The sequence below is a fragment of the Mizuhopecten yessoensis genome, unplaced genomic scaffold (assembly GCF_002113885.1).
Source record: "Mizuhopecten yessoensis strain PY_sf001 unplaced genomic scaffold, ASM211388v2 scaffold7635, whole genome shotgun sequence".
In the NCBI taxonomy this organism is placed as follows: Eukaryota; Metazoa; Mollusca; class Bivalvia; order Pectinida; family Pectinidae; genus Mizuhopecten; species Mizuhopecten yessoensis.
In genome coordinates, this window is record NW_018407146.1 from 519,616 (window position 1) to 540,693 (window position 21,078).

Genomic DNA, 21,078 nt, shown 5'->3' on the forward strand with positions numbered 1-21,078 from the left:
TCAAACAGTACCAAAGTCTACACTCCAGGCCAATCGCCCCGCACAACCAGACTCAAACAGTACCAAAGTCTACACTCCAGGCCAATCGCCCCGCACAACCAGACTCAAACAGTACCAAAGTCTACACTCCTGGCCAATCGCCCCGCACGACCAGAATCAAACAGTACCAAAGTTGGATAAATATAAAAGAAAACATATACCAGAGTGATACACATATCAAATTTATTATCTAGGATAAAAATATACAGATGGCACATGTACAGAATGTATATCTTAAAGTTAATTACATTGAAAAATGTTCTTCAGTAAATTTTACAAAAATACTAATTACGTTTTCCCCTATGAATCAATCTCTCTGGTAATCCACTCTCAAACTAGATCTCTTCAAATAGAAATTTCTCATTTTCACCACTGGTGAAATTCAACACACCAAGAAATCACCATTTTCAGTGAATCATACCTGTGCGTAGTTTAATTTGATTTCATGTAAATATTTTTCTTACATTATTATACATGTGAATTCCAGAATCATACAAAAAGTACTATTTAAAGTTTCTATATAAACCTGTATAGGAAAGACTTTATTTACAAATGTGGGAAAAATTTGGTAATATATTCCTATAGATTGAAATTTGCTACGGGTAACTTTACCATTTGCATGTACTGTCAAAGGAAAAATGCATCTTTGACAAATTGAAGCCAGAATTAACCCTGAAGTATCTCTCTTCATGGTGTAACAGTTTCTGTATCAACTGAATTATCATTGCATATCGAATCTACAACAGGAAATATCATTTTAAAAGAAAGAATTCAGTTACAAAGACCAGTAAATATATCTTTACAGCCTTCATACATAACTCTTTTTACACATTTTGTATACATGTATGATTATTAGGTCATCCAAATGATACACATCATCCACATTTTATCCTTTCAGACACCTTCACTCTGTATATATGTACCATAAAGACACTTGAAGGCCCAAAGATTGTTTAACTGGGTTACATTTACCCCACCTTGCATCCATTGTCATTTACTCTATAAAACTAGGTTATATATTTGATAAACTCACTTGAATTTACACAAGTTCTTCAAATATATTTTGCATAAATTCCCTGGAAACAAAAGAAAGTTGGTTATCTAGATTATGTTACATTTTGCACTATTATACAAAATATATGCACTGATGTGAAAAATTTAAAATTGTAAAACAAACACAGTACATATTATCAAAAATATTGAAAACATGTTAAAAATCTGGAGCTTTGTTTTCAGTCGACATTAGTGATCTTGCAATATTTATTGATGTAAATATAATCATGACACACTGAGAAAAAATTCTACAAGTCAATTATGACACTGATTCTCAACAGAACTTACAATGAATCATATATTAAAAATATTTCAAACAAAACTTGGGCATTATCAGGTTCTACTAGCAGGACCTATACTATAATATATTTTTATTGTATGTAGCTTCAGGAGACAGAGTTTTAGCTTCAGGAGATTGTTTCCTGTTCGAAAGCATTGATATGATAATAGCATACGTTAGAAACAAGATTTAGAGGGTTCCAAGTACAGTGTTTTTATTATTGTCATTAATATCAAAATACTTAACATACAGCAAGTTTTTATATAATCCCCCTCGTTACCTCGTTCCATTTACCACCTTGAATATTACCATATTTCATTGTCTCTTTTTCTTAAGAACTCCTTTATACATTTCCCTCAATTTATTGCCAATACCTTTACAATACAAAGGAGTTCCTCTGAACAAATGGTGGTATCGTAAAGAGGTTGTACTAATTATATACTAATGTACCACCCCAGTGAAAATTTGTATGTATTCTACCACGCCAGTACCTCAGCTCCCCCCCAAGATCAAGATATTATTATATGCATAACCAATATTTGTAATATGCATAATAAAGAAATTCAAATTTGCATAATTAAGAAAAAGTCCACATGACACACATTAGAATTACTTTTTTTATAGTGATAAGGATAATAATTTTCATGTCTTGGTGATGATGCTTCAAATTCATTCAAATATGTAGAATATAATTACATCATTATTTTTTAACTTTAACCTGCATGCCAACATGGATTATTTTCCAACGACAATGATATCAGAGTATTGCATGATTATTATACCCAACAACGAAGGGTTAGACTGCAGCAAAATAGTAAATACCAAAATCTAGCGATTCCGAGTTGCCAACATTTTGTATTGTATCATGCAAAAATATATTTCATCCAGACAATCATTCAATGTTACCAACCTGGTAAACTAGATGTCAATGATGTATATTATAGCACGAGACTAATAAGTTAATTGGGCAGTGAATTCACCTGGATAAGGCAGCTAGATGGTAAATTATTACCTGTATTACAGCTATGTACTGACACAGGGCACATTTTTATAGGATTTAAAACAACAGTTACATTTTTTTTATTCCCAAATTATTATTATTTTCGTATTTTGCGCTATTGGCGACCGCTGGCATGACCCCTGTGAACAGAGATGACAAATGTGGTTAGCCGTTTTATCACACACTTCATTCTTCTACCATTGTAAATAAAAATAAGTGAAATTCACTTCCAGCCTTCATTCTAATATAGTTGAGCTGCCGTAAAAAAAATACAACTTCAAAATTTACCTGTCACAATTTAACCTTAGATGGTATCAGAAGTCGATGAAAATTTACCTGTCACAATTTAACTTTGAATGGTATCAGAAGTTGATCAAAATTTACCTGTCACAACTTAACTTTGAATGGTATCAGAATTTGATCATTCTAAAGACTCGCTGGTTTTGCAGAATCAAAATTGTTTGAATTAATAACAAGTTCCACCGAGTTAAAAATAGTAGCACATCATCAGCTGGTGTAGGGATTGGTTTACCATCATTTGGGATCCGGACATTGACATCTATCCTTGAGCACATTCATAACAGTCGCTGTTAAGTTTGTTAGATGATGGTGAATTTGAAAAATATCCGCAGTTTTGAACTCTCTCATCCTAGTTTTATCATTACACTGTCGCACTATGTTCTCCAGGGAATTCAGAAGCGATCCTGCGGCAGATTCTGAATTTTCTGCTGACTGGCTGGTATCTGAAGGGTCATCACTGGCTTGTAGACCCTCCACGTAAACAACTTTGTCCAACATATCATGGCTATTTGTCGTGAAATGGTCAACATCATTGCCATCTACAATAGACAAAAAAATATTTTACCATCTTCTACTCTTGTCTATTCCATACATCTATTCTGATTACGATTCCTCAGTGAAGGGAACTTTATATGTCAAAAGTTATCGTGTGATCATATGAGTCATGTGATCAACATAATCTTATCCGATAGGTTGTTATATACCAGGTAGATACGTCATGTGATCAACATAATCTTATGCGATAGGCTGTTATATAGATGCGGTATAATGGTACTAGAAACTTTCCGACGGTTCTATAATAGTGTCGGCTAAAAATTGGCTTGACGATCACCACCTGCAGTTAGCCCCATGTGAAGGGTCATGGACTCGCTGCTAGTCACAACACGTTTATGTCTAGTGTTGACAATTCTGGTGGAATTGGATACTTATAGACAATAGATTTTTGGTAATTGATAAGAATATTGCACCTTTTTCTGAGGTCAGTATAGGCATGTCACCATCCAAATTGTGGTCTGTAACAGGTTTTTTCAACGGAGATAAACTTTCCTCCCCAGGAACGTCACCTTCTATAGGCACTGGAATAGAAACCATCAACACGCTCAGGAATCTCAACCCTAAACATTATACGCAATTTTAATTAAAGTGAAGATAATTTCGGAATTGTCTAAGGATAAAAATTTGATACAGCCACACACAAAAAATGCGAAATTGTGCAAAATATTTTTCTTTTTTGAAAATAAACGTTTTCCGTGTAAAACCATTTTTGGTGTTTTGTCTCTGAACTGTTTTAGTGTTCAAAAAGCCCCATACTTTAAAATGGTATCAGTACATCAGTGTGGTAGTTAAATCAGTGTGATAGTTACATCAGTGTGATAGTCATCAGTGTGGTAGTTACATCAGTGTGGTAGTTACATCAGTGTGATAGTTACATCAGTGTGATAGTTACATCAGTGTGGTAGTTACATCAATGTGATAGTTACATCAATGTGATGGTTACATCAGTGTGATAGTGATACATCAGTAATTTATCAAAAGCTTGCGACACCATCAAGCACCAATGTATTTATTTCTGGACATGAATCTATATCAAACTTTTACGAACCGATTTCTTAGGTATATGGTAAACCTTATAAAAGTGTGATACTAAAGATGATAAATCAACCTGTAGCTGACCATTACCTTTATCTTTTTTCACAGTATTTGTTGTGTCCAGTTTCTGGTTCTTGACCTTCCTGGCCTCTTTTTGAGTTCCAAACTTCTGAAGCACACTGCGTACAATGGAAACCTTTGGTGATTTGATTGGCAGGTTGTCAACCTCACGTTCAGTCAGTGCGGATAAATCACCAATTGTGTGTATATTACGCGCCCGCACGAGCTGTCCAAGACCTCTCATCCTGAACAGATATAAACAGATGATATTTTATGAGAAATATGAATCAGAAACTTTTAACCTTGGGCCATCTAATACTGTATACTGGGACATCCACAAACAAGAGGCCTAGAGGGCCTGTATCGCTCATCTGAATATTTAAGCAGTCATAGCAAAATATTCTCATTAAATATTATCCTGTACTACAAATATTTCCCTCACAAACTTTGTCGGCTCCATCTGTTGAAACTACCAGCCAAATATTATTACATGATTCAATGCTTTTTGGTTCTTCTTCAGAAGTTGTATGAAAGTGTTTATACATATTTGACCACTGTGACCCTATAAGGAGATCTAGGTTATTTTCATTTCAAACTTCATCCCAGGAAGCTACCAGCAAAATAATGTAAATCTATGCTCTTAGATTATTCAGAAGAAGACATTTATTTGCTTGACATATTTGACCAGTGTTGACTTTGTAAGTAGGTAAAGGTCATTTTCTTTTTCAAACTTTGTTGGGCTCTATCCCAGGAAGCAACAAGCCAAATATGAAGATTCTATACCTTTCAGTTCTTAAGAAGAAGTCATTTGAAGTGATTGACAAATTTGACCCCTGTGACCTTGAAAGAAGGTCAAGGTCCTTTTCATTCTCAAACTTTGTCGGGCTCTATCCCAGGAAATATCTCAAATATCTGAGTCCCAAAAATCACTGTCACATGACTGTGCATATGACTGTCACGTGACCATGACTGTACATACCACATAGAGGTAGTGAGCTGCGGTAGGATCTTGTCAACCTTTTCAGAACATTCCAGCAGTTCCGGGTAGATGGGGTCCGTGCTGTTGAGCTGAGATTCCTGAGTACTTCGGTAGCTGTTCTGGGTTGGTGTCAACTGTGAATCCTTACCACCCTAACAATGGAGAATTACAAAATGTCAGGATAAAATACCCCGGAACATGGATATCAATTATCACTAAATCGTTATTTGTTAATGTCAGAACAATTACCACTCCAACAACAGAGAATTACTGAATGTCAGGATAAAATATCCTGGAACATGTACCAGGCATATCAATTATAGGCTGAATCGTTATTTGTCTACATCAGACCAATGTCTGTGGCAAACCAATCTCTTCTTACTAAATGCTTTATGGCTTTTCAATGTATGCTCTTACTATATCTGCCTCTATGTATCTGATGTAATAAATACAAATCTCCATATATATATATAAATCTAAGTCTGCAAAAATAAATCTGGGTCGTCATATATGAATCTATGTCTGTGTATAGAATAATGTATAACAACAAACAAACTTCAAAAGTCAGTTGGTATGTATATGAACTCAACTTTTACTTTGCTAATATTGTTATTTACTGAACCTTTCTAGTCATCATTAAAGAACCTCAATATATAATGCCCCCTGATTTATTGGCCACCTCATTAATCACCAAACATTTATATGTTTCAAGAAAATGGTACTGTGTGCACCACTGATTGTCTCGTTCTTGAGTGTTAGCTATGTATTCACGAGACTGGTTATATATGCCTTGACAACTTAATAAATGTGATCTCCCCTTTATCTCCTATGGAGACGTCCCTTCTCATAAATACTGGCCATAAAAAGGCAAAAGCTAGCAGACAGATCTAGAGGGACCCTGTAAATAAAAATTGTTGTACACCTGGTGCCACTGGTCATCATTTTGCAATTTTTAACATCTCTAAACATCCCTCGTACCCTTTACGTACAATTTTAAACATCTCTAACCATCCCTCATACCCTTTACGTACAATTTTAAACATCTCTAACCATCTCTCATACCCTTTACATACAATTTTAAACATCTCTAACCATCCCTCATACCCTTTACGTACAATTTTTAACATCTCTAAACATCCCTCATACCCTTTACGTACAATTTTAAACATCTCTAACCATCCCTCATACCCTTTACGTACAATTTTTAACATCTCTAAACATCCCTCATACCCTTTACATACAATTTTAAACATCTCTAACCATCCCTCATACCCTTTACGTACAATTTTTAACATCTCTAAACATCCCTCATACCCTTTACGTACAATTTTAAACATCTCTAACCATCCCTCATACCCTTTACGTACAATTTTTAACATCTCTAAACATCCCTCATACCCTTTACGTACAATTTTAAACATCTCTAAACATCCCTCATACCCTTTACGTACAATTTTTAACATCTCTAAACATCCCTCATACCCTTTACTTACAATTTTCAACCCTTTACGTACAATTTTTAACATCTCTAAACATCCCTCATACCCTTTACGTACAATTTTCATTGAACAGGTTTTAATATAACAAATGCATATCTTAATTGAGAGAAACAACTAGTACTATGCAGTGTTCTCACTAAAAGTCAGTTTCCGCCAAAAGTAGGCTGTTATTCATCCACTTTGAATCAGCTTCTTTTTCAGAAGGTCATCATTAGGTCAGCATTATAGCATGTGAACATTCAACTCTTAAGACTTTTCAAGCCAACCATCTACTTCAGAACTTGGTGAGAACACTGCTATGTGAAAGAAGACAACGGTTTAGACAAGGAAGATGTCGCGTCAGAGGCAGATAAATGTGCTGGGTTAAAGATGATGTAGGGAAGAAGTTGACAGATAAATTAAGATATAAATCACAAATTACTGCAAATTAGAGAAAAGATGATAGGAATATGTGTGAAATGCTGACAGCTGGAGATCTAGACTAGCCAGATACATGCATCAACCATGCAGGTGCAACAGTGGGACAACAAGAGCAAACAGAAACTCCTCCATACCAGGCTACTGTATTGTGCTGCCAGTTTGGGACTAGGATTTACTGGCAGGGATTTTTTTAGATGTTTCGCACTTGGACTCATTATCATGGGCAGATATTTGGCAGTGGGTTTTGAGCATGGACTACCTGGCACTGTAAAATACTGAAACAAAAGTACACTCATCAAAGCAGTCAGTCTTAATAGGGCTGTATGACCTTAGCTGGTGTACAAACATAGAACCCAAAACAAACATCATTCGTACCTCATCCAATTTACAAGTCTCTACGATTCTGTAACCTGCACACATCAATTAAGTTTTTTAAAACATGAAAGATCTGCAACTAGTTTATATTCTCTGATCTTGCTCAGAGTTATATTTCCCATTCATGCGAACGGGATAATTCCCTCTGCAGAGTTGGTGGTTTCTGAAACTGTTTTGTTTGTAATGTTAATTGATTAGAAATACTAAATCTGTTGATTCTCTTTGGAGTACGAAGGTAATACAGTCACAAGAGGTAGTTTGTACACAACATAATGTCTGCAAGACTAAATACTTTGTTTGAAGCAAGAGTGCAAATTGTTGTGCAGAATATACTTTAGCATCAGGATATGTAATTTTGTAAAAAAAAAATAAAAAAAATGGCAAGCAACAGTCAATTCAAGCCACAATTAACAAATCAAACAAACCTTTTCTGATGAGAAAGTCACTCTGCTAGCTGTGACCAATGGAGAAGCAGATTTTATGGAATCTGTTTTCATCATACCACTTTCCTGATTGGCAAGATTTTGAGCTTCTTGTTCCATGGTCAATGGATGAGCGAAACAAACCCGGCGCTGCTGAAAACACAAGATTTGTTAAGTAGCAGGAAGTATGTAAGCTACTGAAGTCGTAAACATATTACTTCAAATCCTACCCACCAAAAACACATCATGTTCATGACACCTACCAAGTTTCCAGGAAGTAAGAGTAATTATATTAACACTGACCAAAGCTCGGTAATTTTTAATTGGCCATCCGACAGAAAATAGTAAGGAAAATGGAAGTCAAATCAACTGACAAGACATGATCAATCTAGTTACCTTGCCAGGTGGTGATGGGGAGTTTGTTGCCGTGTCCCCACTCAGACGTCGCTTCTTCAGAATTCCTGCACTAGGTGATGCCGAAGGAGAATGCACATTACCAACTTTGATTGGATGAAATCTTTTGCCTGTAACCGGTGAGGACTCTTCGACAGAGTTCTGTGAAGGAGACGGCTGCTTCAAGATGCTGCGCCTCGCCACAACGTGCCGGCTCTTGTCAAACTTCCGTGAGGCCGACATCAATTTAGTGTCGGAATGACTCTCAAACAAAGTACAACCACTTGGAACGAATGTTTTATCAGGGATCTTACGAGGAGTTTCATCTAAATCATTCTCTTGTCTGATCACTGGAGATTCGGCCAATTCAAAGTTTTTATCGTTGTTGTTATCACTTTCCTCTTCAATCCCTTTATCCTGCAGAAGTTTGCTTGAACTTTTAACATTACGTATACTTTGATTTTGATTTTTAGAACTTTCCTCTTCAATCTCTTTATCCTGCAGAAGTTTGCCTGAACTTTTAACATTACATTCACTTTGATCTTCAGACGCTAATTTGGAGTTATTTATCTCTGTTGTTTCCTGCGACTTATTTCCCAAGGGTTCTGGAGTCTCCATATCCATCTCAATTCCTGTATTTGTAGAATTGGTAATATTTTCTTCACATGACTTGTCGCTGTTTTCTTCCTTGGATTCCTGCTTTTTCTGCCTGGCAGTCTTTTTAAGGCTAAGGTTTTTATTATCCCTCTTATTTGTTACTCCTGCTGACATTCTCCTCTTACTACCAGACCGGGTAAGCAGAGTCTGTGAGCGCGTTGTTGTAAATACTGTCTTCTCCCCGATTCTCCTAGATGTTTTCTTTTCAGTAAATTCCTCCGACTCGGTTAAGTCAACAACATCGTCTTTTTCAATCTCATTCAGCTTGTCACTTTCTTTTGTAATCTCCTCACCTTTATTCTTCCCTTTTGATTTAATCTGAATTAATGGTACATCGTCGTCATCTGAGTCACTTTTTACTCTGTTTGAATCACTCTCGCCATTGCTCCTAAGAAATGATAACGGAATATCATCCTGGGCATCCATTTGATCTGGAATGTCTGTTGTGTTGATACTGGACTCTCCGTCTTTGTCTGTAACACATTCCTCTACCCCATTTTCCGTTTCACTGAACTCTTTTTCTTTAACTTTCAAAGTGTTGTCATTGTCAGAAGATTCAATCACAAGCACATCAAAATTGTCCAAGCTGTCTCCTAACTCCATTCCACATTCAGGAACTGACTCGGAGATGTTCTTCTTTGGAGAAACATTAGAAAGTGCATCAGTTTGATATTCCACAGCTTCAGAAACTTTGAGAGAATTTGCATCAGTTTGAAATTCCAAAGCCAAAGATATTTTTGTTGAACTTGCATCAGTCTGCGATTCTGTAGCTCCAGATATTTTGCGAGTACCTGCATCAGCTTGAGATTCTGAAGCTGACACTATTTTGCTGACACATGAATCACCCTCAGAACTGTCGCTGTCAAGATTTGACAAACCGGAGTTGATGATAATAGTTTTCTCCATTTGTCTTGCCCTCTTCTGAATAACCTCTTTCTTGGTCTTTGAGGTACTCTTTCTGTGTGGTGTGCTGCGAGATGACCTTCCCTCTGGTGTTTTCTCGCTGATCAGCTCTTCCAACTCGGGATTTTTATCCATTTTATCACTCATTTCTTCCTGATCTACCTTATCACTTATTCCCATATCTTCTGATGCAGTTACATCAGTTCTTTTTGATTGTAAACACTCGTTGATCTCTATGGCACCTTTCTGCAGCTTTTCTTTCAAGCTGTTAACATTGAAAGAAATATCTGAATCATTAATGTGTTCATCCTGATTAATCACCTCAGTGTCTTTCCTATCAAGTGGTTCTGTGGTTTTGTCTGGCGACACATGTATATCCACTTTCACCTGTATAGGACCAGTTTCCACTTTTCCGTATAACGCTGCCTTAGTTTGTGGGCTTTGTTTTGGCCTACGAGAAGACCGAGGTGTCCCAGACTTAGGTGTTCGCTGGACTTTGGTCTCTGCTTCAAAAGTTATCTCATCAAAATTTGAATACTTCTTAGGAACTCTTCTAATCCGTTTTGGTTTGATGCTATCTGGAGACATGTGCATTGGAGATGTCTGTTTGCGTTTTCGGCCTCGACCTGGTGTTGGCACATCACTGGCCATAGTCGAAACCTCCTTAGGGTCGTAGGATTTATTGCTATCCTCACTAGCAGACTTGATTTCCTCCTGAGAGTCAGCAGAATCAGTTTGAACACTTTCTTCCTTGTCTAAATTTTTAACATCAAACATTTTGGGTGTTGCTGAAGTACAATCTTTGAATGTCGAGTCCAATCCTGGATCATAGGTGTTCAGGTCATCCATATCATCTTTAGTCTCTGATAAGGATGTTGGTTCTGGATCTGATATAGCCATTTCAATGTCTTCGTCACTTTCAGAACATTCTATACTATTTCCTTTTTTTGAAATATCTTTGACACAACTTTTTTCCATTGCGATGTCCTGGTTCTGACTTTTATCAGAATCAACAGTCTCTGACTTAACAGTGTCACCAGTCAAAGTATTGAATCCCTGAGAACTTGGTATAACATCTTCACTGTCGAGCGGACGGATTTCAGAGAAGTCATCATGTTCATGTAATTCATCACTAGCCGCGGAAGAATCCTGTGGCACTTGTTCTTCAGCAGTTTCTTCATCTCCATTCTGAGATGAATGCTTTTTGCGGGTTGGACTGAACTGCTTGATCTCGTCATCGGTCAGTCGTTTCAACATAAGAACCGGTGTTCCAATCTTCCTGGAGAATTGACTCCTCAACTTTGGAGGAGAAGCTGGAATGATGTTCGAATCCTCCATAAAGTCTTCCATTTCCTTCCGACTGTCTCCACCAAATAATTTCTTGTGGCTGCCACGTATCCCAGCTTGCCTGTTGTGATGTGGCGGGCTTTCGATCGTTCCTTTCTCAGTAATTTCCTCTTTACTTCCATGCCTTATGGGCGATTGTGTCTCCTCAATGACAGTTACAACCTGAGAGCTTTGTGTACTATCTTTTACCTCAGCCTTTGTTACAGCTTTCCCTGCCCTTTTTGATAAAGATGGCTGACTAAACCATTTATCTAATTTAGCTTGTCCAGATGAATTGCTGATTTTACCCTTCCGTGGCGATTTCTTTTGGGGAGAGCAAGTTTTTTCCTGACTCGATGTAAGACTTTCAGGTGACAGAGATCTGTCTGGTGAAGTTTCTGACCTGACCTGTCGCTGAGATGTTGAAAGTGGTGACTGACTGAGAGCAGTCAACTTGTTGGTCCAACTCAATAATGGCCGACTTGACTTATTCTCTGATGTTGTACATCCTTCCATACCCTCTTCCACATCACCCTTTTGTGACGTACTACTTTCTTCGCTTTTTTTGGACTCGAGAGATAATGATTTACTACTCAATTGTTCAAACAGTCCAATCACCCCTAAAGGGTTCTGGGGGAGAGAGGGTATCACAACACTCTCTTCTGACAATGGACCATCTTCCTCACTCAGAGCAGACTTTTCAACTGATTTCTCTCCTGAATTTGGAAGATCTTTCTCAATCTGGGAAGACTTTTCAACCGATTTTTCTCCTGAAGTTGGAACATCTTTCTCAATCTGGGAAGACTTTTCAATAGATTTTTCTCCTGAAGATGGAACATCTTTCCCACTCTGGGAAGACTTTTCAACTGATTTCTCTCCTGAAGATCGAACATCTTTCTCACCCAGAGAAGACTTTTCAACTGATTTCAGAGCATCCTCAGTCTGTCCAATTGCCTGCTGAATCACAGAGAAATGATCAATACTACGAGATTCAATGTCATCTACACTTGTACGCTCTACAGAATCTACCTCATCTTGTTTATCTGAGTCACGGAATCTCACAGATCTACGCCTCATTAGTTTTCCTGGTTTTTTCATCAACTTGGTATCAGTATTGGCCAGATTTTCCTCCCTTGTCGCCTTCATGCTATCAGCTTGATTCTGAAATAGGAAAGTACTATATTGTTAATTTTCATCAAATCATTACATTTTGTATTTTTTTTTCTTGTTTACATTTGCATCAAACTTTTCAAATGATTTAAAATTTTCTTTTAGATAAAATTTGATCATATTTTAAGCATTTTTCAAATATAATTAAGCTTTCTAAAAATATTAAGACATATTTGGTTGACATTTTCTTTTGAACAATTAACCAGTTTCAGTATCAATATCTTACCATGTTGGACTGAGACCCTAGGGAACCAGAAGACCCCAGGACAATTACGGAATCTGAACTAGGCAACTGGGACCTGTAATGGAAGACCATATAAAGATTACAGAAACAATACATTGCAACATAATCAAGTGTATTTTTTGGAGCGTATAATTACCTTAATGTATCAAGTGAAAAGTTTATCCTGCTAATAAAGGTGTTTGCAAATCTTTATTTTTAACCCCTTCACCCCTATGTAACTTTAGTAGACTCTACCATGCATTGATCTGGAGGAGTCCATTTTGGTCTACAGTGGTGAAAGGCTTAATGTACTTGCAACAGCCAGGTTCATATGAGGACGGTTTACATTACAGATTCAGAGTGTAAAGGGAGGTAGTTCTTACATGTATCATTTGCGTAACAGAGTCTCGCAACAACAGCATGGGGGGTGTCACAATGTTATGTTATTAATCAATCATTGGTAAGTTAAGGGTAACCAGTTATCAATAATAAAATTTCAACAGATTTCTACACTACAAGCAATACCTCAAATCTCTATCTGAGGTCATAGTCTTTAAACAGATCAGAAAACCAATCTGAGGAACTCACTTAGTCATCACATCCAGAACTACAGCGAGGTCTTTAGAAGGCTCAACCCTTTCACCCCTATGTAACTTTAATAAACTCTACCATGCATTGATCTGGGTAAGTCCATAATGGTCTATAGTGGTGAAAGGGTTACAGATGTTTGAATACCAGTGTATATAATATGTATTATATAAGCGTATGTGCATCTCATTTGCTCAGACACTGAAAAGCAAAAAATATGATTCATCATCTTGACTTCGATACTTACCCATTCTGTGTGTTCTCATTACCGAACTGCGACGCCATCAGGGAGACATCTTGTGACAAGTCTAGGGTGTTAAACATGGCTGGGAAAGTCCTACAAAAAGAATCATATTATTACCACCCATTTCCACTAACCAGAGTGGATAAGACATTCATACATGTAGTTGTGATACATAAAGGATGGATATAAGGCCAAAACAAATTAATTACTTGGTTCTCAGGCAGGGACGTATTTTTCCCCCCCATTTTTCGTGGCAAAAATGAGATGAGCGATTTTTTTTTTATTGTGTAGTTTGTAAAACGTTCAATGTGGGCATTACCTTGTCAAATGTGTCCCGTTTTTGTCGCCCAACACACACAGATACTTAAGCAGAACAGAGTTTATCTGGGAACGACCACGTTCCCAGATCGATGTTACCATTTTTTAGAGTTGTGTGGAGATTCGTCATTGAGCAAGCCTCCAAAAATCCCCCCACGATGTTCCAGTGAAGAATCACAGACTCCCAATTCCTTATTTGTACCGAAATGAGCGCCATTTGTACACTTTGAACACGATGTTAATAAGTCATAATCGTTTCACCGCTAGCCAGTATATCAATTTCCTCATCTTCATTCAAACGTTTTCGGGACTTGGGTGACTAACAATTAACAAGAGGCCCAAGGGCCTTAGCGGTTATATCATAGATACTGGTAGCTTTATTTTATTGTTTAGATGTGATGTGGAAATCAGCATGTAAACTAAGTGAAATTCAATACTTGTCATGTCATCAATGGATAAGAATTTGAAAATATTGGTAAATGTTTCCTTTGGGGCCCCGCTCTAGCCCCTGGGGATGGGGCAGGAATCCTAATTTTACAAAGTAAAACTCTCATTTACCCAAGATGATTCTGACTAAGTTTGAGCAATTTTCTGCTGAAAATATATAAAATATATACCGAAAAGTGTTATTTCCCTATATAAACTATATTAAACGTTAACCCCTCCCCAAGGGAGAACGGATAGCTCGGGGTCCTGATATTTTCAATTTAAATAAAGCCCCTGATGATCTTTCTTTCCACGTAAAGAAAATCACTGTAGTACCTCTGAGTCTGGAGAAGAAGATTTTTGAAATATTGATTAATTTTCCCTTTGGGGCCCCGCCCTGGCCCCAGGGGTCGGGGTAGGAATCTCAATTTTACAATTTGAAACCATCTACCTCCAAGGATAATTCTCACCAAGTAAAAATAATTTCCTACAGAAAGTTGTCAAAATATACCCAAAAGTGTTATTTCCCTATATAAACTATAGTAAACTTTACCCCCTCCCCAAGGGAGAACGGATAGCTCGGGGGTCCTGAAATTTACAATTTAAGTAAAGCCCCTGATGATCTTTCTTTCCACGTAGAGAAAATCACTGTAGTACCTCTGAGTCTGGAGAAGAAGATTTTTGAAATATTGATTAATTTTCCCTTTGGGGCCCCGCCCTGGCCCCAGGGGTCGGGGTAGGAATCTCAATTTTACAATTTGAAACCATCTACCTCCAAGGATAATTCTCACCAAGTAAAAATAATTTCCTACAGAAAGTTGTCAAAATATACCCAAAAGTGTTATTTCCCTATATAAACTATAGTAAACTTTACCCCCTCCCCAAGGGAGAACGGATAGCTCGGGGGTCCTGAAATTTACAATTTAAGTAAAGCCCCTGATGATCTTTCTTTCCACGTAGAGAAAATCACTGTAGTACCTGTGAGTCTGGAGAAGAAGATTTTTGAAATATTGGATAATTTTCCCTTTGGGGCCCCGCCCTGGCCCCAGGGGTGGGGGTAGGAATCCCAATTTTACAATTTTGAAGCCTCATCTACCAAGGATGATTCTGACCAAGTTTGAAAAAAATCCATCCACTGGTTCTTGAGAAGAAGTTGAAAATGTAAAAGTTTACGCACGACGGACGACGGACGACGACGGACGAAAAGCGATTGGAATAGGTCACTTGAGCAAAGCTCAGGTGACCTAAAAATGACACGCGGACCAATTTTCCAGATTTATTTGAGACGGCGGCTGGCGCATTCACGATTTTTTTTTTAATACTTTCACAATAAAATTGGCAATGCGGTCCCTAAAATGAAATGCATGCGAGCCTGAGAACCAAGTAATTAATTTATTTTGGCCTAAACGGTGTGATTTTTTAGTTTAATACCAAATATCTGTTTGAACACAGCTCCCTCGACAATTAATAAATTGACTGGCAATTAAAACAACAGTTAAGGATATTCTACCTTGATATACGATTGAATCATGTTATTTGTGAGGAGAGTAATCTCCCTTGAAACTTTCATCTAATATAACAAGCCTTTCATAACTAAAGAAAATGAGCACCACCCCACCTCCTGATTGACCTACGGAGTGATTACAGGCCATGTTGTGTGAGCGCCACCCCACCTCCTGATTAACCTACGGAGTATTTCCAGGCCATGTTGTGTGCTCTCCACCCCAGCTCCTGATTGCCCTGCAGGGTGATTCCAGGCCATGTTGTGTGAGCACCACCCCACCTCCTGATTGACCTACGGAATGATTACAGGCCATGTTGTGTGAGCGCCACCTCAGCTCCTGATTGACCTACGGAATGATTACAGGCCATGTTGTGTGAGCCCCACCCCACCTCCTGATTAACCTTCGGAGTGATTACAGGCCATGTTGTGTGAGCGCCACCCCAGCTCCTGATTGACCTACGGAGTCATTACAGGCCATGTTGTGTGAGCGCCCCCTCAGCTCCTTATTGTCCTACGGAATGATTACAGGCCCTGTTGTGTGAGCGCCACCTCAGCTCCTTATTGACCTACGGAATGATTACAGCCCATGTTGTGTGAGCGCCACCCCAGCTCCTCATTGACCTACGGAATGATTACCGGCCATGTTGTGTGAGCGCCTCCCCACCTCCTGATTGACCTACCTGATTGACCTACGGAATGATTACAGCCCATGTTGTGTGAGCGCCACCCAACCTCCTGATTGACCTACAGAGAGATTACAGGCAATGTTGTGTGAGCGCCACCCCAGCTCCTCATTGACCTACGGAATGATTACCGGCCATGTTGTGTGAGCGCCACCTCAGCTCCTGATTGACCTACGGAGTCATTACAGGCCATGTTGTGTGAGCGACACCCCAGCTCCTGATTGACCTACAGAGTGTTTACAGGCCATGTTGTGTGAGCCCCACCACACCTCCTGATTAACCTTCGGAGTGTTTACAGGCCATGTTGTGTGAGCGACACCCCAGCTCCTGATTGACCTACAGAGTGATTACAGGACATGTTGAGTGAGCGCCACCCCAGCTCCTGATTGACCTACGGAATGATTAAAGGCCATGTTGTGTGAGCGCCCCCCCACCTCCTGATTGACCTACAGAGTGTTTACAGGCCATGTTGTGTGAGCCCCACCCCGCCTCCTGATTGACCTACGGAGGGATTACAGGCCATGTTGTGCGAGCGCCACCCCACCTCCTGATTAACCTTCGGAGTGTTTACAGGCCATGTTGTGTGAGCGACACCCCACCTCCTGATTGACCTACCTGATTGACCTACGGAATGATTAAAGGCCATGTTGTGTGAGCGCCCCCCCAGCTCCTAATTGCCCTACGGAATGATTACAGGCCCTGTTGTGTGAGCGCCACCTCAGCTCCTTATTGACCTACGGAATGATTACAGCCCATGTTGTGTGAGCGCCACCCAACCTCCTGATTGACCTACAGAGTGATTACAGGCTATGTTGTGTGAGCCCCACCCCGCCTCCTGATTGACCTACGGAGTGATTGCAGGCCATGTTGTGTGAGCGCCACCCCACCTCCTGATTGACCTACGGAATGATTACAGGCCATGATGTGTAAAAAAAAATTTTTGGTAATGCTTACTTCTACTTTGTACAGCTTAACGATTACATTTTCTGCTACATAAGGAGTGTATAACAAGATCGTTTGCTTTAGGACACTTTTTAAAGGTCCCTCCTCAAAGGGGCACTATAAAGACATCACTCGTCATGCATTACTTACTTTTTCTCGCGGAAGACTTCTTTCTGATGTTCAGTGAGAATCCTTTTCTTCTTCAGCGGAGACTTTATCACAACAAAATCCTGAAACAGCGAATATGAACAAATTTGTTTTCAATTATATTTCTATACAGTGTTGGTTAGGGCGATGGTATAACGACCTGAAGTTCAGAGTACGAATCAAGGTTTACCCCTGTTAACTTTTTACAATCAGAACACTTTTTATTGATTATATTACCTTTATTCATCTTTATTATTTTTCATAAATGCCCATCGAGGTATCATTTTCCTTTCAGAAATGATTGAATAAAGCTATAGTCATGCTGAAAAAAACCACCTTTTTTTATGCGTATTTTGAGTATTTGATAGCCGTACGGGGATTCTAAAACATCAGGTACATAAGCTACAGGTTAGCCACGTTTACTCCAGATTCTTACAATGAGTAACTGAAGATTGATATAAATCACCCAACTCTCCAAAGTAGTACATTGTTACCAATTGGTGATTTAAAGTGTGCAGTCAAACACACTTACATCATTCTTCATCCCGTTAACAGACAGAAGATCTCGCTTGGCCACCTCTTGACATCCTTTCTCCATGACAACAGGTTTGGCAGGAGACTTTTTGATGTGAGGCGACACAGCCTTGTTAAGGAAGCTGCCGTGCATTTTGACGGGGGATGGCATTCCAGGCAGGCGTGGCTCAGGTGCCTGTGACTCGGCCTGCAACAAAGTAGTAAGACGTCGTTAACAAGAGGCAAATGGCCACATAGTTAATTCAACTTGGACCAAGGTCATGCAGCTCATGTGACTTGCAAATAATACCAAATATGTTGAACTTTATGGCTGTTTATATGGATTTAAAGGAAGTCTTTGGTTTAAACAATTTCTAATAAGCTAGAAACGTTTCTTTAGCCCCGATATAACAGTTGAACATTTTGCATTATACATATAAGGCAGATGTTGCTCTTTAACGAACTGATCCTAAAATCAATAGCTGTTGTCTGCTGACAGCTAATACTCTTAAGGTGAAATTTTGAAGTACATAAAAGGAACATTATCTGTGCTTTCCTGCTCAAAGGAACAAGAGGCCCATGGGCCTTAACGGTCACCTGAGTCTATAGTATTTATTTTTGTTGTTGAAATATGTACCAATTTGAGTAAAAAATAGTATAATGTTAACTTAACTTTGTCAGGACCATGAGCTGATCATTCCTAGACCAATTTTAAGTGAGATCGGCCTATTAGAACTTAGTAGCAAAATAGCGGCCATGGCAGCCAAATTGTATTTCTGATTGACCCGAAAAATAACAACACTTTGTCAGGACCATGAGGCGATCATTCCTACCAACTTTCAGTTCAATCGGCCCAGCAGAACTTGACTTTAAGTTTGAAATGTAAAATGTTAACGGACGACGGACGACGACGGACGAAAACGGATAGCAATAGGTCACTTGAGCTAAAGCTCAGGTGACCTAAAAATATTTATCACATACCTAACCGATTTTACTATTTCATAATATATATGGCCATGTCATACACATGGAAATACACATGTGTGATAAATTCTAAAGGTGCTGTGATTTGTCAAAATTGTGAACTTTATTAACTGCATTTTTCTGATAAATGTTGAAGTTTTTGCTTTTAAATGAATTTAAAATTATTTTTTGTCATAATTACTTTCATTGCAATTAAAACTGTTCATAATTAAAAAAAAATCAAAAAATAAAAAATCTGGAACTACTTTGCATAATTGTGTTTGAAGTTTTTGTTTTCAAATCATGAAGATTCACAACTTTGAAATCCCAAGCATTATGAATGTAAATATACCTGGCTCATCTGACTGACAGGAGTTTCCTCAACAACAGATATGTCGACCGCTGACCAACCAGGCAGGATAATGGAGGTCTTCTCCTTCACTTTACACAGCACAGGCCTGTAAGGACAGGGTTAAATGTCAGAGGCAACGTGAAGAAAGGATTGCCACATTCAGATAGTATACAGTATACAAGTATACATATATATAAATTAACACTAATTAACAGTGTGTGATGTCAGAGGCAATGTGAAGAAAAGGATTGCCACATCCAGATAGTTTAAGTATACAAGTATACATATATATAAATTAAGTAACACTACATACATGACTTGTATTTCACCATGTAAACACTAATTAACAGTGTGTGATGTCAGAGCTGTGTATTGAAAGCTGATCAACAAAGAGTCTTACTTGAGGCTCTCTGGATAAACCAGCGGTGCTGATTGACTAAATTCTGCCTTCCAGAAACTGGTGGTCATGTTTTTCATTGCTCTTCTTGGATGCAGAAATGTTGCTTCCAGCAAGGGAGATAACTTTGCCAGTAGTTCCGAGTCTGCTTTAGAGGTGAATTTACTTTGCACAGAGTTTGTTATTGTCTGCCATAGTTTTTCAAGCTGAAAGACATTTTCAATTGCAATTAGAGAGGAAATTACAACAAAATAAGTTGGTTTTTTTTTTAATCAGAACATGAAATGATAAATATGCTCCATCAAATTGCAAACTTTATCAGTAAAGTATGGAAGTGGTTATGTCATTTTATGAAATGTTCAGCAATATGGAACAGGACATAACACAATGTACAATTAATATGAAAAATAAAAGTAATATTTTTAATAATGTATCAATATAAAATAACTCTATTCTAATCAATCTTTAAAGTAGCATTTTGTTGCTAATGTAGGACATTTATGAATGTCCGCATTGCTAAAATTCAATCTTTTGTTTTGGAAATATGTTATGATCAGTAATTTAAATGACGAGGTACAAATGTTAACGACATTCTGTCGCTGTAATTTTTTTTTAAACAATCCCAATTTTAGTCTAATGAAACATGATGTGTCGTTACATCCAGGATAATTTTCATGTGCTGATTTTTCAAAAATATATGCTAATTATACATGGCACACATCCTTCTAGCCCCTGAACTATTCACCCACCTTCTGTTGAAAGACATTGGTATATATTTTAGTTGTTGTCTTTCCAGCTGATCCCTGGAAGAGGTCTGCGATTGGTTGAGCAAGGTGACCAATCATAGTGTAGATGATGTTTGAAGTGCTGACGTGTGTGAACAGCTGTGTGAGGACATCTACCATCACACTGGCAGTGTTAGACAGGGAACCGACCCCTGGTTTCTGAAAACAGCCAGATAGGATATGTAAACAGAAACATACCAATAAGTGTGCAATACTACATAAATATGAAGTTAAACTTATTTTTTTCCGCTTTTAATAGTGGATAACAAGCAATGTCAGTGGGTATTTTCTAACATGTTTTTTTGAAGCGATTTTGATCATTTTAAGTTACAAAATCTCATGGATAATCAATATAAAACAAAAAGCAGTCTAGTATGTATAACGATTTTTTTTTATTGTTTGACGACACCTAAGAAAACCACAAATGTTTATATACAGCATACATTTTATCAGAAAATTTTGTTTTGTTTCTTCCATGAAAGTGCCTTGCAAAGTTTTATTGAAAATTATTTCAATGGTTTCTGAGA

General features: G+C 38.1%; 1 protein-coding gene across 3 annotated transcripts in view; it reads right to left on the reverse strand.

The window, feature by feature from the left end:
• Positions 1–199: 199 nt before the first annotated feature.
• The window catches only part of LOC110454015 (telomere-associated protein RIF1-like), a 41,149-nt gene continuing 20,270 nt past the window's right edge, over positions 200–21,078 (reverse strand). The window contains exons 21-34 of one of the 3 annotated variants that reach the window (XM_021503315.1): positions 20,516–20,710; positions 19,770–19,972; positions 19,370–19,475; positions 18,074–18,262; positions 17,545–17,624; positions 13,525–13,614; positions 12,693–12,765; positions 8,414–12,457; positions 8,021–8,167; positions 7,355–7,495; positions 5,302–5,453; positions 4,353–4,567; positions 3,641–3,748; positions 200–3,211 (exon numbers count right to left, since the gene is read on the reverse strand). In XM_021503315.1, coding sequence (XP_021358990.1) covers positions 2,907–3,211; positions 3,641–3,748; positions 4,353–4,567; positions 5,302–5,453; positions 7,355–7,495; positions 8,021–8,167; positions 8,414–12,457; positions 12,693–12,765; positions 13,525–13,614; positions 17,545–17,624; positions 18,074–18,262; positions 19,370–19,475; positions 19,770–19,972; positions 20,516–20,710 — 6,048 coding nt within the window. In that variant the 3' untranslated portion in view covers positions 200–2,906. Of the gene's footprint in view, positions 3,212–3,640; positions 3,749–4,352; positions 4,568–5,301; positions 5,454–7,354; positions 7,496–8,020; positions 8,171–8,413; positions 12,458–12,692; positions 12,766–13,524; positions 13,615–17,544; positions 17,625–18,073; positions 18,263–19,369; positions 19,476–19,769; positions 19,973–20,515; positions 20,711–21,078 lie in introns of all 3 variants that reach the window. The other 2 variants (XM_021503314.1, XM_021503316.1) reach the window with 2 other exon arrangements.